The following is a 19,135-nucleotide window of genomic DNA, read 5'->3' on the forward strand; positions in this document are numbered from 1 at the left end:
TTATCGTAATTCATTTTCTTTCATTAGTGGTAACTCTTCAAAAGAAGCTGTAGTTAAGAAGAAAATCATGAGTATTTCATAGGCATCTTGTTATCCACCTGGGTTGAGCATTGTAGTTGGATGTCTTTCCAAAAGGAGTGTCATATTTAAAGGCTTTCTGTTTATAAATACTACTGCTACATTTTTTTCAGTGTTGAGGGAAAGGGAATTTTTTTGAAATATAACATGCTTAAAGTTTGTTACAAAGTTTATCTTTTTGTTAGATTTATGAGACAGTTTTGGTTTTATACGATCATAGATGAGAATTTTTAAATGTTTTTTATATGCTTCGGTTTGAAAAGATTTTCGTAAGTGAATTAAATGTTAAAGAAGAAAAAAAGTATTATTCTTGATAGGTATATAATAAGTAATAAAAAAAAATATTTTTGAAGAGATGGAAATGTGCATCTTAGAGCAATTTTTTAAAATTTTCAGTTAGAATTTTAATTAAAAGCTAAGTAAAAGTTTGGTGTTTTGCCGCGATAACTTCCGAAAATGATACAGCATGAAATTGATTTTTATATCATCTTAATATTCAAAAAATTATTTTTTCAATTATGATAATTTTTTTGGTATATAATTTTTTTTTTCTAGATTTAATCTGTTTAAAAAATTTTTTAAGTACATTTTCCATTAAGAATACAAAGGTATGTAAGAATTCTGAGAGAACACCAAATTTTATTATTAAGATTGCAGATATGTTTTTCGTTTTTGATTTACAGTCCGACTTACAATCGATATTAATACGAAAAATTATGAAATTTGAAAAAAAAAAAAAAAAAAAAAAAGGAAATTAAAAATATGTCCTTAACACAAGTCATAATTAGCTAAGCAGATTTCAGGATTCAAGCGATTGGAGAAGTATCAGTATGTTACATTGTTTTAGGTTGGAAATTAGACTACAATGTTTAAAGGCTAGAAATAAAATTTTTTGTGAATTTTAGAAGAACTAATAGAAAGTAATGAAAATGCATACTAAAATGAACAGAACGGCTTAAGGTTTCTAAAATAGTACGAATTATATATCTATAAAAACTTGAATTTTAAAAATATTTTGCTTGAAGAATTTATTAAGACCAAGTTGCATGAAATATTTAATTGAAAATTTTAAAGTTCATTTATCCCAGCGAACTAGCTGGTCGCCAAAAGCGACTAATCTATACTTATATAAAGCTCAATGTGTGTGTGTGTGTGTGTGTGTGTGTGTGTGTGTGTGTGTGTGTGTGTGTGTGTGTGTGTTGGCGCTCTACAGGCCAGGCCATTTGACCTATAACTACTAAATTTAGTACATGTATACCTTAGAGGTCGGGAATGTGCGCCTGGGGTCCCTTTTTTTGAATTTTTAATTAGAATTTTAATTATTAATTAAAAACTAACTTTCCCGCCAAAAAAGTCTTCCATTTTCCCCACCGCCAAATGAGTAAGGCTACAGTTTTTTTTCCCCCAACAGTAATGAGGCTAGGGTTAACATTTTTCGGCCGATTATTTTAAACGATTCATTTTTTTTTCTTAGTATTTGATGCATTTAAAATTAAACATTGTTAATTAATCGATCTGTTCATGATGAATCGGAGAAAATTTTGTTGACAAATTCTTGAGATATTACATAAATTAAGAAATATATTCTTTAGTGCCCATAAAGTTTAAACGCTCAGTGACTCTGTTATCAGTAATCATATTATAAAAAAATGCTTTGTTTCAGTAAAAAATATTATTTTATTAATTGCAGATTAATTCTTTCCACTTTAATTTAAAGCATAAATTCTACGGGAGCTAACAGAAAATTAGAGACATATTACGTTATGATTGAAGGCCTTTATAATATTATGAGTAAATTATATGACTATCAAAATTTGAAGTTTTAAAATATTTTGATGAATAATCTATTAAAGTAGGAATTGCGTAAAATATTTAATTATTAAAATTTAAACGAACATTAGGATTGGCGAACCAGCTTTTCGCCAAAGGCGGCTAGTATGTAATAATTCTGCAACATTCTTAATATCTCAAGCACTTTTTTGTAAAATTTATACATTTTATTGTTCAATTGATCATATTTATTTTACTTCTCTGTTTATGTTTGGTACAATTAATTATTGTATGAAGTTCAAATTTTTTCTCTTAAAGACTGTCATGTCTGAATAAATCTTTTTAAATCTGAAAATATTAATCATGTTGATTTGATTTTTAGTTTTAAAGAATGAGCAGAAGAAAGTAGAAACACTACAGAAGTTGGTCAATGAGCTTCCTAATTGCAATCGTCTCCTTTTGTCATGGATATTTATTCACATGAAGCATGTTATGGCATTGGTAATTCCATTTTGTATTTTACAACATAATTTTTTATAGCAATTTAGTTGTGTAATACACTTACTCTCAACATTATATCTCAACTATTTTATAAAGTTAATTAATAATATTTATTATTAATTAACTATTTATTTTCAATTTTATAAAGTTAAATATAATTTAAATAATTATATTAATATTGTGCATTATGCAGTCCTTATTAATATTGTGGATTGTGTGAATCCTGAGAAATTTATATGTTAAAAGCCTTAGTTTTCTGAATATACAAAAGGCTTTGATCTGGAAAACAAGTACACTAAACAGGCAGTACATTTTTCTTTTATAGAAAAAAAAAAACCATTGGAGAGATAGGTATATAATTCCTATTGGAAAAATGCTTTAAATGTCAAAAGAATTATATTTTGCATTGTTCAGTCAACAAACCTATTCCTATAAAAGTTATGGAAATTAAATTTTTAGACAATCTCTCAGTATATATGTCTCTCTCTCTCTCTCTCTCTCTCTCTCTCTCTCTCTCTCTCTCTCTCTCCATGACTTTTCGATGGAATTTATATCAGGGCTTTGGGGTGGAGTGTCCATGACGTGAGGACAATTATATAAGAGCCAGGAACGCACCAAATAAGCTTTTTGTTTCGGATCATTATCCTAATGAAATCGCAAGTTGTTGCCGAGAGAAAGTTTCTACTCACATTGTGGCAATTTTTTTCTTTAAAATGTCGAAGTATACACTCTCATTCATTCTCCTTTCAATAGAATGCAGGGTTCATGGGCCACTAGTTGAAAACGACCCCCCTCCTAGACTCTTACTCATCCGCCGCCATGTTTCATAATTACTTCCAAATTTTTTTGCACACAATTACTTTTTCGATTTTCTCCAGATATAAGGCATGCCATCGGATCCAAAAAGATCGAATTTTCTCTCATCAGTAAATAAAACCCTTATTTTCTCACTCCTTGCGAAGTCCCTCTTTTGCGAAATTCAGGCTTAAATCTGATTTCGCTTATTTATGAAAGGCTTTTGTCTGTCTTTTCTTTTGCCTTTTGGAGCATATTTCTTATTGTTGATAGGCTGACTTTTTTTTTTTTTCGTAATTTCTTTTCCACAGTGATTGCTAGCTTTGGTGCATTAAGGAAAGGATTTGCTTCCATTTTTCTTATTGAATATTGCAAATCTGCTTCATTGAAAGTCTTATTTTCGACTCTCTTAGGCTTATTTTCCACATGATTATTGGTTCTGAAGCGTTTTATGGTGTCATGAACCGTTGAATGACTTTTGTCGACAAGCTCTAATATTTTTGATACAGACTTTCCATCTTCAGCATACTTAATAACCAATTTTCTTAACACAAGGCTCATTTCGGCCCTTTGTCTTGACATTTTAATTAAATTTATGTTATGCTTTCACAATAAATGAAAATTACACTATTGGGAAATCCCTTTAAACAACTAAAATGTTAACCATAAAATTGGCAATAATTTTCACCCTGAGCTGCAATTATTACGTACTGAATTGCGAGATATCCGAGTTTGGCTTATGGTTTCTTTTTCATAAATTTTACTTTTTTGTCTAAATTATTAATTATATTTAATGAAGTGGCGCTGTTTGGTTCTGTTTTTATCTATACAATAAATTCGGCGTTAAAAAAATTCTTTTAGCCTTTTTCTAATTCATTTTAATTCAAATATTTTGGTAGAACAAGTTTTTTTTTCCTATGGTGCCTGAGTTTCGTTTGTAGCGACTGTGCACACACACGCACGATTGTACCTGTGCTCTGGAGTTTTGGTCGCCAATTAACATGACAATGTTAAGATGTTTAATACAATCTAGAGTACCTTTTTTTGAGTTTTACAAATGTTATTAGCACTATCTTGTAAATAATTTATATTTGCAAGAGCTATGGTACTAAAATTCGATAGTTAACAATAAGAAATTATATTCTGATTTTATAATAACAATGAAATCAGTTATAATCAGAATATTATATTATGTATGAATTGACAAATGTGTGTTTCAATTAAAAAGTTAAGTTTCAAATTTAAAAAAGGGATATACTTAGTTTATTTTTAATAATCCTTTCTCTTTTTCTAGGAAAGAAGAAATAAAATGAACCTTCAAAATGTATCCATTGTGCTCAGTCCTACCATGCAAATTAGCCACAATGTTTTGCAGTCTTTTTTTACTCATATAGATATTCTTTTTAAGGGTGTAGAGTTGAAAAAGTAATGCATGACATATTTTATGTTCTTGAATTTGGTTCCAAGATTTTTTTGAATTGTCTAATTAAATTTTTTTCCCATCTTTTAAAAGATATGTCCCACCTATTGAACTTGATAGCACACGATTATCTCTGGAGTTGCCAGATTCACCTTCTGCTATTGCTGATGAACTTTCAAGACAAGAAAATGTACTTAATACTCTTCATGCTGAATTAAATACTGGTTTGCGTGATCAGCAAAAGGAAGAAAAGCTATGGGAAATTCAACGTGTTGTAACACAACTTAAAAGAAAGGTATAAATTATATTTTGAACTGTGAAACAATTTTGTAATTGGTATAAAATAGTATCTTCAAAAAAATATACGCAAGCCACTTATGTCAAATATAGAAAGATAAGTTAAAAAGTAGCAATCAGACTGCATTTGTTCAGAGATTTGTCATAGTTCTAAATGTCAGAATTAAAAAAAAAAATTATTATAGATGCTAATTAAATAAATCCAATTAAGAAAGCTATAAAGAATACTATTTTATATGGGTTGTAGCTTTGAGACTCGATTCCATCTATCGTTTAGGCCTAGTGCTGATTAAATCCGTTGAGGTTTTTTTATTTATCTGTAGAAGTTTAATAAGAGGGTTGATAGCTCATTTGTCATCTGACCATTTTCAAATAATCCTTGAGTTATTTCGAGACAAGTTAATAATCTGTTCAATCAATTACCAAGTTTCTACATTTTAAAATTTCACAACTTTTGAAGCAAATCTTTTTTTTATGTCAAAATTATTCAAGCATCATATATGTTGGACACGGGATTGACATTGAGTACAAAAATGTAATGTAATATAAAATATGTGACCTATTTTGGTAATAGAAATTGGCGAAAATAATTCTGACAGTGTCATGTTGCATTTGTATTCCTGTAACTTTTAAATGTATTATGGCATTAAATCTTCAATTTAATGGACGATTTAAGGCAAAACAGCTCTATTACACGACATTGTGCAATATTTCCTTGATGTTTTTTGATATCTGAATGTTGGAAAATATGGGGACAATGTTGATGGTAACTTCGCATTTTGTGTTATTAAAAGTATTCTATAGAATTGAAACTCAATTAAACTGTTATTTCGTTATCTGTACCAATGCAAGTGCGTGTGTCTGTCTGATGAGAGTTAACTGCTGGGCTTAAGCTACCAAATTTGATACTGATGTATATTGTGGAAGATAAAATCCTTAGAATTATTTTTAAACTTTAATTTCAGTTATTCAAAAATTAAACAAGATTTTTATAAAATAGTTTTGCTTAAAATTTATTTTGACATAACTTAAGGTTTAAATTTCTTTTTAATTTTAATAGATTTGCAAAAAAAAAAAAAAAAAAAAAAAAGTTATTTTAAAAGTCACCTTCATAAACAGAACATTTACGGCAGAGCAGCAATTCCCAAGCTTCTTGTCACAGATGCTAATGTCAAACGGCGTCTACTGTGGTGCCGTAACCACAAAACCTAATCGATAAGTGGAAGACAATTATATGGTCAGACGAATCAACTGTCACACTTTTCCTCACAACAGGATGAGCATCTGATCATGATTGTCTCCTTCCACCTGTCAGGTATGGAGTGGCCCTGAAAGAAAGGATCACTGAGAAGAAGTATAGAGAAGTTTTAGCTAACCAGGTCCATGTCGCAGACATTGTTTCCAGCATTTTCAGGATAATAATGTTCATATTCATGTAGCGAAACTTTTTCCAATCTTGATTTGATGAACACGAGGATGAAATGAAACATCTGCCTTGACCCGCATGGTCCCCCGACTTTACTATAATCGAACCGTTATATTCTATTTTGGAGCGTTCAGTCTGGAATCGATATCCTTCCCTTGCATCTTTCCCGAACGTTTATAAAATCTCGCTATATATTTTTCTCTTTTTTTAATGTTCAAAAGAGTTCAAACTTTGATGTAGCAACAGGAATTGCAAAAATAATGTAGACACTTTGAATTTTTACTTCGTTTTATTTCATTCCGGGAGGCATGATTTATATACAAGCATAAGCGACGAGCACATCAACACAATAGCGAAAAAGGGGCAAGCGAAAGAGAGAATATTTTTCCCCGTGCTTATATACTGTGAGATTTTGATGGGGATTTCTTTACACATGACGATTTTGGTAAGGGAATTATAGGGATCTTTTAGAAGAATTTTTCAGGTCAACAATTTTTTTATCCCTTCGCTCGGAGCGTGTGAACCGCCGACCTAAGTTTTTTTTACAAAGCTTGTGTTGAATTAATTAAGTAGAAAAAGGGGAATAGAATCAGGAAATAAGAAACTTTTTTAGAATGACTTTGATATGGGCTAAATTGAGCTAAAAATTAGGAAATTAACTAAGTTTAAATTAGACTTTAAATTATATATATATTCTATTATGTTTATCCGATATTTTTATAAACAGAAATACATTTATTGATCTTCTTTTTTTAAAATTCTTTCCATGAAGGTATTAATTTTAAAGTCATGAATCACGAGAGCAAACGGGATCTTCAAGAGTAATGGGGGTCGTAGAAATTTCGATAAACTTTTTTTCGGATTCATGAAACTTAGTAACTGAAATTATTGGGGAAAATGTTTTTGTTTGGAAGAAATTTCATTGAAATTTAAATGCTTATAGCATTAAATTATGCTTATAACATTAAATTATGCAGTTATTTGTTCATTTATTATTAATTATTCTTCATTTCTGTATAAATTTTCAAATTATAGCTTCGCAAAATTTTTAGATTCGCAAAAACATTTAAAACCTTACTTGTAGCATCAGTAGTATTGCTTGTCTTGACAGTACTTCTATCTTTTAAAAATAGGGTAGGAAAAGCTATGCGCTGTGGAATTTTATTCTCAAAATAAACGCAGTTTGTTCGAGTAGTTTTTTTTTTTTTTTTTTTCCCCCTCTGCATTTAGAAACATTACTTTCGGATTGCGAAAATTTTGGTTTGGGAACTGTTTTCTGTTTCAGTTTTTCTCTTAATCATCGAAACCATTTAATATCAAATTACGTTAGATTGTTGTGAGAATTAAATATTAAATGCATAATAAATTAAATGGGTTATTGAATTCACACAATGAAAAACGTGGATTGTGTGCTGCAGTACCTATGCACGAGTTTCTCTGTTGCTGATGAAAAGAGATAGAGATATTAAATTTATAATTTGTTGAATGGCTGTTATAAACAATATTGAAATATTCTCATGATCATAACTATACCGTCTATCATAAAAGTATACCGAAACTTGTTATTGTTCGTAATCTATAAAAGTTAAATTCTAAGAAAAAATCTTACGGGTTTTGGAAGTGTTCGTTTTAATAATATGTAAATTGTATTCGCAGTAAGGAGTCATCTACATATATATGTTTGCATAATCTTCAAATTTTCTATTTGCAATTCCTTATGTTTCATCGTTTAACTAATAAAAAATTCATTGATATAAAATGTTAGACAAATCGGCTCAAGATACCTGAACCTAATCGGGGGAAAAAAGATTATGGAGAAGTTTCACTATACACAAATGTATAGGTCATTCTGTTGATACTTTCTGTTATTCTCTCTCTCTCTCTCTCTCTCATATATAAACATTATTAGAAACGAAACCAGACGATACTTTAAACTATTTTTAATAATTTTTTTTTCTGCTGAAATCTTTTTACCATAAGGCTTATTAAATTTTAAATAAATAATTACTGAAATATTTTTATACTTTTGTTTCATTTTTTTTAAAGACATTTTGTGGGTTTTGTTTTTCCCCAGTGCTTTTTTTATTAATTAGATAGCTCGCAAATGATTTCTATAACAGTAATAATTTCCCATTTGTCCCAAAAGAAATGTCTCTTGAAATGTAATCGGTGTAGAGTCTAGTACATACACCGATTTTTCCCTTCATTTCAGCGTTTGTTTTAAAAAGGAAAATAATATTAATAAAATAAAATAAAAAACCTGCCTTAATCTAAAGCAACTTTGAAAACCATGCTTTGTTTTCTGTTCTCTTTTAACCATTCTTCCGCCCCTTCTATCTAGATTTTCTCCAGAGAATCTTTTTGTAAAATTGATATATCCTCCCTCCCCCTCCCCCTAAAAATTGCGAAAATCGTGCTATTCTGAAAGTATTTGGTTATTACTACATAACTTTAAAAACTATTTGATAGAAATGGATAAAATTCGAAATAACGATTTTTTAGGTTTTGCATCTACTGTTGGTATCGTAATTTTCACCAGTTTCTCTTCAAAAATTGTTGAATTGTAAATTTAAAAATTAATTAAAAATATAAATTATATTTTTAAGTACATTTATTTTGTCTTGTTTATTAAGTATTTTAATGCATAATAATTATTATTTTCAAAGATTATATTTTGAAGTATATTGAAAAAATGGGAACTCTCATTTAACATTACGAATTAAAATTTTCTGTTGCTTTTAACTCATCAATCGTTTACTCAGATTTACAAAATGTTATAAGTATTCGAATTATTTTAATTTAGGAACTTCGAATAAATATTCAAAATTGGATGTTTCTGTTTGAAAACGTTGAGTGTGTGAATATATCTAAATGTGGAGAAAATCCCTTACATGAAAAAATATTTTATACACATATTTCTACAGCGACAGGCATTTAAGTTGTATTATGCGGTTATTAGTTTCAGAATAAATAGCAAATTCCAAATACTTTTTGGATTAACTATATATTGAAGCTCGATAAAGAGTTAATTTGATAAAATTGCCCCCCCCCTTCTTTATCCTCTAGACACCACTATGAGTCGCATAATTCTGGAAGTAAATGTTCAGTTTTTACTAATGTTTCATTTGGTTGTATTCTTAGAGGCTATTTAAATATTTCAGATTTTTTTTAATTATATGCTTGTACTCTTTCATTTGCTCATGAAATTTTTATGATTATATAAGGCATTTTAAGATATAGTTCATTTTATATTACCTCTAACAAACTATGTAATAATTAAGTCCTTTTTGTATCTTCACAGCTTAGATTTTTAAGACAAATTCAAAATACTTCTAATTCAAGATCTGAAGAAGCTGAAATGAAATGTAAAGGAGATGAAGCAGATGAAGTTGAAAACTTAAATACTGTTATTCAGCCTTTTCCTACTTCTACCAACTCTGTGTCAAAAGATACTGCTATAACACATGAAAAAGTTGAAAGCCTTAGAATGGAATGTTCTTCATCTGTAAATGAAAGCAGTGAAGAGACTAAGCCCATTGTGGAGGAGACAGTCAGGAAAATGGAAAAACTTAACATTGAAAACATTCAGCAAGAAAATGATTTAAGCGGCGGTGACATGATCACTGAAATCAAAGTAAGTTTTTGTTTGTGTGTTGTAAGATATGCATTTTGATAGAGTATATTCTAGTGATAAATGGAATGAATTTTGAAGAAATCTACATGTTGTTATCAACCTTCTTATAATACTCAAAAGTATACTTTGTAAAATATTTTTTTAGAACCACATATTATCTTTTTTCTTTTAATCATTTTTAGAAGGATTTTAAATAAAATGCCCGCTATCACTCCGCTTATTAGCTTAAAATCAATTTATAAAGAAAAAGATATATCTGTTACATGATTTTTGTATAACTGTGTAGATTTTAGAATTCCATATTTTTCTTTAGATTGTAATCTTTAATTTTGTTTAATAATTCAGATTTGTAAGATTTGAGTAAATTCTTCAAAATCAGTTTTTTTTTCTCATTAAAGATTCAAAATATAATTAAAAATTGCATGAAAGGGCAATATACTTTGGGATCAGTTTTCTCTTTCACCACATTTAGAAGAATTTATTTATTAAACCTGTTTTAGGAATATATATATATATATATATATATATATATATATATATATATATATATATATATATATATATATATATATTTGATATTCCCATTTATACAAACGACTTTAGTAGAATCGATCCCCCCCCCCCCTTTTCTCCTCTTTATTGTGCTCCCAGAATTATTTCATAACTGTTTAATTTTTCATTTATAATTGTTTCTTCAGATTCCTGACATTTCTCAAAAACAAGTGCATCATTTTCAATCTGATATTTTTATTATCTTATAAAAATATATCAACCTATATATAATATAATTACTTATTATTGTTATATAGTAATTAGATATTTGTATATTTATTTGTTTACAATTGTATTTATTTAAGACTCCTATCTACACATCACCTATAATTTCAGAGCATGTTGTTATTTGTTAGAAATCAGTAATTAGTCTTTTACACATTTGATAGAAGGCATTTCATCTTGAATCTTTTAAGAATATAGAAAAAATATACGTGTATGACAGTAAAATAACATTTTAAATTATTCTTCATATTTTACTATTTACTTTTTCTTCAGTCTGGCATATCTGTAATTGTTATATTGGGACAAACTTTCTTATTTCAGTGAAAGTTGAAAAGCAGATTTCTGCTGAAGCTAGTCAATTAAATCTGATTTTTTAAATTTTAACTATATACATAAGTAATATGGATAAACCTTCTCAAGCAATTGAGAATGTTAAGTGATCTTAACTAATCTGGGACATCCAATCACTTAACACCTATGATATAAAAGTGACCATATTCTATATTGTAGTAAAATATGGAAATAAGAAATCTTCAAAGCCAATTCTTTTAAAATTGAATCAAATGATTCTGATTTACTTTTTAAAAAACACCCATTCGCAGTTAAATAAAATTTGCGACATGTATTCAATAATTGACAAATACAAGATATACAGGGTGGCCATAAAATAACTTTCCCTGTTTGGCGGCATCTACAGCTAAAACGAATGAACGAAATGAAACCACGGAAGGCTTGGAAAAATAAATTCCGTAGGAAAAAAAAAAAAAAAAAAAATGGCGTTGCTGTCACGTATGAACGAGGAAATTTGCATATCGAGATGGATTATATAAATTTTCTGGTGCATGTGTGGCAGCAGCGTCATGCATTCCTTGTAAAAAGGGAAGAGCAAAACTTGACCTTATTCCGCGCCCATAACAATTTACCAAAGTCAAAACTGCGCATGCTCAAGTTTCGAGGGTGCCAAATTGTTTTTGGCATACAAGATAATGCGCTATCGGGCCAAATGTTGTGTAATTGAAAGATTATTAGCTAAACACGTCATTAAACAAAACAGCCTTGATTATTATAGTCACATTATTTATTTGCACAGTCGATTTTTTTCATTCTTATATGACTGTATTAATAAAGCATATTTTGTTTCCCACGTTCACATGATAAGCATTAAATGCTTGAGTTTTTAAATTATATTAAATTTCTTTTAACTTAGGTTTGAAAATTAATGCTTTTAAAATAAATACTTTTCACATGTGAAACTTTAAGTGATATTATACTGTTCATTAAAGAGGTTTTGTTCATTATTGAATTTTCTATTACAATCCTTACACGGGAGCTTGTACTCCTTCACAGGCTCCAAAAATTCTTTTTTCGGATGGATTTTTAAAATATGACGCTTTAAATTCCGCTTGCTATCATATTGCTGTTTACATTTCAAACATTCAAAATTAGCGAAATATTTGGAATTTACAATGTGTACTGAAAATACATTATTTTCAACATCACTCTCGTTACTGTCATTTTTAGCAATGGGATTTGGCTCTGAAAAGGGCCGTTGGTTTGAAGATTCCAGAAAAGGCATTAAAAAATGAACATTTTCAAAAGCGAAAAATAAGGCAAACATAAAAGTAAATTGGTGCGTTTGCTGCTCGAGAAAGCTGTGCTATCTGTTGGACCATGTGCAGTTTTACCTTTGGCAAATTGTTACAGTCGTGGACTAAGTCTAGTAGGAGCAAACGACGCGTTAGCAGTTCGTTCTTGACTATTGATGTGTTCTTGACCGTTGTTCGTGATTAACTCTTGATGTGTGCTTTATATGAGCTCAACCTTACCTCAGCATGCTTTATTGATAAAACTGTTTTACACTAGACAGTGTAATACCGTGGTTACTCTTAAGTAAATCTGCGTGTCTTGAAACAGAATATAAGATTGGGAGCTATGAACATCGAAACAGACAGTTTACACTCAGTAAGGAAGAACGTCATTCACCGTATACAATGTATTGTACACATGGAAGGTCAGAATATTTGAAATGCTGCACAGCGTCCTGATGACCTAAATATTGATGAATAAAGGATTAGTTTTTGTGAATTTCATGAATTCATTCATAATTGTACTCCCACAGAGGCAGTATTTCTCCTATCGGCAACTTTTGGTACTAATTCTTTTTTTTCATCAGAATTCATCTTCCCATACTTTTCACAGCCTGTATATGAAATGCTTCATTTCATTCATTCGTTTTAACTGTAGATGCCGCGAAACAGGGAAAGTTATTTTATGGCCACCCTATATTTTTATTCTGAAACTGCTCCAGCTATTCCAGAGCATCTAGTCATTTTAACTACAGCCTCCGGATTTTTTAAAATTCCAGTGTAGACATTTCGAAATCCTGGTATGCAATCCAAGGCAGAGTGATGGGAAAGAATTTGGGTTATTTACTTAATCAAAAAATTATATGAACAAATGTTGAAAAGTAATGTAATTAACAGTTTTAAAATACCCCCCCCCCCCAAAAAAAAAAAAAGAAACAGAAACAGATTTAAAAAACACCTGAATACTCTATTTTGCTGTAACTGTTTTTTCTGCCGGCTGATGCATCATTACTTTAGCAATACTGGAGTGAGCACATTCTTTGTATGGTTAAATTTGGGATGAAGCATTCTTTAGAAGTTTATTTTGTGAAAATTCAATCGAATCAAATTTTTTAACCTTTAGGTTTCGGGGACCAAACTGAAAACTTTCTCTACATGCGGGCCCTTATGAAAAAACCTCGAAGATAATTGTCTCTCTTATAACCGCTTTTTTTGAAGATGACCTCTTTATTTTCGATCACCCGTAGCGTTAGTCGGTTGTCTAATCCCTCTGTAGTCAGTAGGTTGTGGTTATTATCCTAGAAGTAGTTCGATATTCACAATTTTATTTCATTTTATTTTCCTAATATGGTGAATCACTGATTTTGTAGGAGACGCTTTTAAATAAAATATTACATCATTGAATAGATTGTATTAAATTTTCTGCTGTATAATTTTTTTGACATATTAAACAAAAGTTCACTAATTTTATAATCATTTTATATAGATAATATGAATAAAAACATGTATTACGATTATTTCGGAATTTGAAAATTAATTGAAATTTAATACATTTTTAAAGGGTAGCTAGACTATGAATTTAGTTCTTTTAAAGCTTGGACATTGCAATATGAACTTCATTTTACTTTTATATTTCTAGCAACACAATTTTTTATAAACAAGGTAGCGATTTATTTATAATAAATTGCTACCTTGTATTAATCGCAAGATTCGAGGTATTTGTATTTCCTATTTCAAGATGTTGACATCTTTCTTTATGTATCACAGGTTGCACTGTTCTTCTTTTCCACAGTTTAAAAGCGTAATTAAATGTCTTAATATATTGAATGTCTTATATAATATTTGTAGTTCGAAACTTTTATAAAGTAAATAAATGTTATATTTCTCACCATATTATGAACGCCTAGAATGCAGATTGACAATTTAATTTTTTTCTGGGAGTTTTTATTCTTTACATGTGTCTCATTTTTGAAAAGTACATTTAGAGTTTTGTATATAATCGATAGCTGAATAATAACAAAAAAAAAAAAAAAAAAAGTGCCCCCCCCTTCCCAGTTTCTAGAATGCAAATAATTATGAGTTTTTAAAAGTGCAATTCTACAAAGTTAAATTTAATATATTTTTTATTTAAAATTCGATTTACAGATATTAATTATAACTTATGCGTTAATTCATGTTTGTAAGTCGGTATAATAGATAATTTGTTTATAACTACTATTTCTATATATAGTTGCAACTACTTCAACTATATATAGTTGCGACAATATTACTCTGAAAAGTAAATTGCTTTATTTTTGAAAATATCGTCGTTTTAGATCTTCTCTGTATGATATTATTTAGTTCAGCATATGTTATTGAACATTAGTATTACGGATACTGGAAAACTGATGCAGTTAGATTCGATTGACTATATAACTCATGAATGGAATTAAACTTACTCATATAATACATGCTAAGATTGTTTCTTTTGAAAAATAGTCACCAAAACATAGCCACAACTTATTAGCGCCAACGCTGGTAGAACTTATTAGCGCCAACGCTGAGTTTGAATTCTACTGGTCGAAATCATTTGACCCTAAGGGTTACAGCACAATATAGAAAGGATTTTATGGAACAGTTTGGTTGCTACTAATAAAATTTACTTAGGGAAGGAAATCCCTACTAGTACAACAGCTGTTCCAGCTCGTAAACAACGGGGGGGGGGGATTTTGACACCCCGCAAGCAAAAGTAAATAAGAAGTAGAATAGTTTTCATTTAACGAAATCTTCTACAGAACATTGACTTTAAACAACATTTACAAGTTATTTACAATCCATATTGCAAAACGTAAATTTTATTTAACAGAGTTTTCAGACTTTTTTGCTACATTTCGGGACTTCTTATTGTGATCGCTGAATATTCCACGAAGCATGACGTATTGCACATTGTTACGGAAAGTAAAGAAAATTATACATTGAGCGATGAAGATGATAAAAAGCCTATTAAAAAAACTTCACAAGAAGGATTGATAACAATATTTGAATTCGACTAAAAAGGGTACTAGAATTTTTAGAAAATGTCACTTATAATGTGTTTCAATCTTTGTAAAAGGGATTTTTTTTTCTTCTGAAAAATGTGTTAAACTTATACAAAACATGACTTAACGTTTTGTCCTATATTAAGACATTTATTCAAATAAGAAGGAAGAAAAGCGGATAAGAAAGTTTTCCTTTTTTTCACTTTCATAATTTAATTTACTAATGAATTTTTATCAAAAAAAGTTTTAAGTAGAAAGACCGGACTGTATTTTATTGATACAAAAAAAAAAAAACATGGTTTATTTAATATTAAACCGAGACACTTTTTTCTCTCTGAATATTGAGTCGAAAATCAAGACTGGAACGTTTAATCATTTTTATTGTAGCAAAACCAATAATTAAAATTAACCTTTTCATTTAACTTTTAAAAAAATTAATTACTTAATTTTTAATTACAGCCATTTACTGATAAATAAAGAATTACTTGAAATAATTTGGTACATTAAATTAAAATTTTGATATTACCCTTAACAACCCTTAACAAAAGTCCAGATTGCCTGTTCACCGTATTTCGAATCTCTGTAGAATAGTGTATGTCTTTTCAAAAAGAATTTAAATGCTTGCTCTAAGCCTCTGGACAGTTCATTGTTTAAGGCCCAGTTGAAGGGTATCAGGTTTTGGAAAAATGTTAACCCTCCTCCCCCATAAAGGGGATAAATGTACATTTGCTTGTCACATTAATTTACAACATGCTCTTCTAGAAACAGGAACTATTTCATGGTTGACTATCTTTCAATTTCTCAATAAAGCGCTCGAAGCCGCCACCATCAATGTTTTACTATTCCTCCAAAGTTATTTTACTGCTGGCGCATCCAATGCTATTTTAACCCTCCTTCATAATGAGACACTTTCATTGACTGTAGCATTTGCTTCTGTAGATAGGAGACTTAAGAAAACACTTGTGATGTTTATTTATATGTTCATAAAAAGTAGGAAATATATAATACTGTGTTTGTATATCCATTTTTGTTTACAATTTTACTTAGGAAAATGTTCCTGATGCATCTTTGCATGTTAACGAAAATGAAACCCTTGAAGAACAATCTATTCAAGAAAATGACGGTACATATTTTTAGATCTAAATTTATACCTGCTCTTATTTACTTCAAACTCAAAAAATTTGTTATCATTTTTTTTCCATTGCAGCCTCTATTCCAAAACATTCAACATCTGTCAAACAAGATGATGAGGATGAAAACATTTATGCCTTAATCTTTGAAGAAAAGATGATGAAAATACAATACGATGAGTTGATTCTTTTAGGTGATGAACTCAAGCGAAAAATCAATTCTGAAAAGTTAGAAATTGATAGATTAAAAATGGAAGTTAATGAATACCAGCAACTTTATAAGTAAGTATTACACTCATAGATATTTCAATATGATAATTATTTTAAGTATCTTAAGTTACTAAATGCAGTGTTTCATTTGGCACTCTTGTTCAGGCTCTTTATAATTTGCGCATAGTTTTATATACGAGTTCCTAACATTCACATGCTTATTTATAATGTCATCCATGAGTCATATTTCTTAATTTTTTTATTATTTTTAACAATTGCAAATAAGAACAAAATGCCAAAGGAAATTAACCTTAACTTAAAGCATTGCATGATAGACTTTTTGTGAAACATAAGTTTAAACATGAAATCTCGGCAGTATATTTACTCTATTGTTGAGAAGCCTAGGTTTTAAAATTTAACCAGCTTTATAAGAGTTGCTTTCATAAGATTATATGCTTTCATAAGAGTTGTACGATGTCACATAAATCTATTTTAATAAATTATGAGGTGGTCGTGAGACAAAATTTGCCAGATCTTGCTATACTTTTCCTCTTTGTGAAACCAAATTCGGTAAAAACACTTTTACTAGCCTTTCTTCAGAAATTATAACTGTATTATGTAAAAAAATTGTAAAAATTAGTGTGATATATTTTGTATATTTTAAATATTTAGCAGAAAAATCTTTCTAAATGTTGCATTTAAACTGCTTTTTTATGGTATTTAAATTCCTAAAAAAACTGGGTAATGATATATGCAACTTTGAAATTTAAATTAAAATTTCTTTAATTACTGGTCTTTTATAGATAATCAAAAGTTATGAGTTAAACTTTAAAAAATAATTGGTTTATGCATTTTTATTAATGCTTCAACAAATACTTATGAATCCTACTCAGTAAAACATTGATAAATTTTTCGGTTGGTTATAAAACTCATAAATTTTTTTGTGATGTGAAATTGATTTTTAGTGTCCACTAAAAGTTAATCACATGCAAAGTAGGCAACTGCTTAGAACTTTTGGGGATCTTGGTATTTTTAGGGTAATTTGATTATATGCTTTCATTTGATTTGCTAGGTCCATACATATACTCGTTCAATAATTAAAAAATTTTCAAGTTAAATTTCGGTATATCATTTTTAAATTTTTGTATTCACGTTTTCATATATACTTGCAAATCAGTGTGATCTTTATTTAGAAGTTGGCTGTCTCTTTCCCTAGTCAACAGCTCTACCAACATATGTTTACATTGGGTTGTAATTTTGTAATTTTCTTACAATGTTTAAAATTATTGATTTTTTTTAATTTTTATTTTTGGTATGCAAAATACTGAAGCCAGCTCTCTTGGAAGTGATTCATGGAAGAAATATTTTGTATTTCAGTTTGTAACTTAAACTGATTCTTATAAATTTAAATCGATAAAAAATATTTGATTTTAGAAATTTGAGTGATTAAAAGGCCCCCTCAAAACTTGAACTATCTGAAAATCCTTAAAAGAATTAATTCAGCTCTATACTTAATCTATTAAGAGTTATTAGCTTATTGAAGTTATTTTTTCCTGTTTGAGAGATCTTAAGCATGTGATAACTTTCATTTCTGGATTAGATTTGTTTTGCGTTTTGGGCCTGGTAGTAAGGTCTCAGCTTCGGAATCGGAAGGTTTCGGATTCGAGATCTGTTTCCACCGAAGAATCGTTGAGTAAGCGGGTCAGGTGCACGTTAAATCTGTCGAGGTCAAACGTCCTCCCGCTGGTCTGGCGTGGAAATTTGGAGAATAGGGTGCCAGCTCAGGTGTCGTTCTCGTCATCAGCGGTTCAAAATTACGAGGCCCGTCCCAAAATAGCCTAGTGTTGCTTTAAAACGGAACGTCAATATAACTAAACTAAACGTGCGTTTTATTAAGGTATATAACTTTTAAAGTTGGCATATTAAGTTGTGTATTTCGTAGAAAAAGGGCATGTTCCTTATTTTAAAAGTATTATCAAAATGTGCACCGTCCCGGTTAAAAATCATGCATGTGTTATTCAATACGTAACGGTCAGGGTGAATGAGTGGTTGTAAATGCTTCGAGCGCCATCGGGAGAAAACATCAATACGTATATTATTCCTTTAAATAAAATGTCATGAAGAGGTGAAAAAATAGGGTCATGACTAGGACACCATCAATTATTACTAAATCAACAGGACTAAAAAAATTATATTATGTGCCAGGTGCCTGTTACCTTCATTATGCTACTGCCCTTCTTTATTAATTTATTTTTAAAGTAAGAAACTATTTATCTGTAAGTGCAATGTTATCCATTTTGTATTGACATTTTTTTTCTGTAGTTGTTTAATGGGAGAATCTTACAAGAAGAAATAAATAACAATGTTGTAAACTATTGTAATGAATATTGTAAAGAACTCTGATGTTTAATTTATCACCTCCCTTATCCAGGAGCAAAAACATTCTCACTGATGGAAGCAATGCATTCCTTATATAATAGTTTTGAACACTTAC

At 29.4% G+C, this 19,135-nt stretch overlaps 1 protein-coding gene across 2 annotated transcripts in view; it reads left to right on the forward strand.

Annotated features, from left to right (window-relative positions):
- The window catches only part of LOC129960276 (ralA-binding protein 1-like), a 50,563-nt gene that overhangs the window by 20,592 nt on the left and 10,836 nt on the right, over positions 1-19,135 (forward strand). For both annotated transcript variants that reach the window (XM_056073576.1, XM_056073575.1), the window contains exons 7-12: positions 2,231-2,349; positions 4,439-4,569; positions 4,658-4,859; positions 9,589-9,921; positions 16,349-16,424; positions 16,509-16,713. In XM_056073576.1, coding sequence (XP_055929551.1) covers positions 2,231-2,349; positions 4,439-4,569; positions 4,658-4,859; positions 9,589-9,921; positions 16,349-16,424; positions 16,509-16,713 — 1,066 coding nt within the window. The remainder of the gene's footprint in view (positions 1-2,230; positions 2,350-4,438; positions 4,570-4,657; positions 4,860-9,588; positions 9,922-16,348; positions 16,425-16,508; positions 16,714-19,135) is intronic.

This window comes from Argiope bruennichi, chromosome X2 (genome assembly GCF_947563725.1).
Source record: "Argiope bruennichi chromosome X2, qqArgBrue1.1, whole genome shotgun sequence".
Classification (NCBI taxonomy): domain Eukaryota; kingdom Metazoa; phylum Arthropoda; class Arachnida; order Araneae; family Araneidae; genus Argiope; species Argiope bruennichi.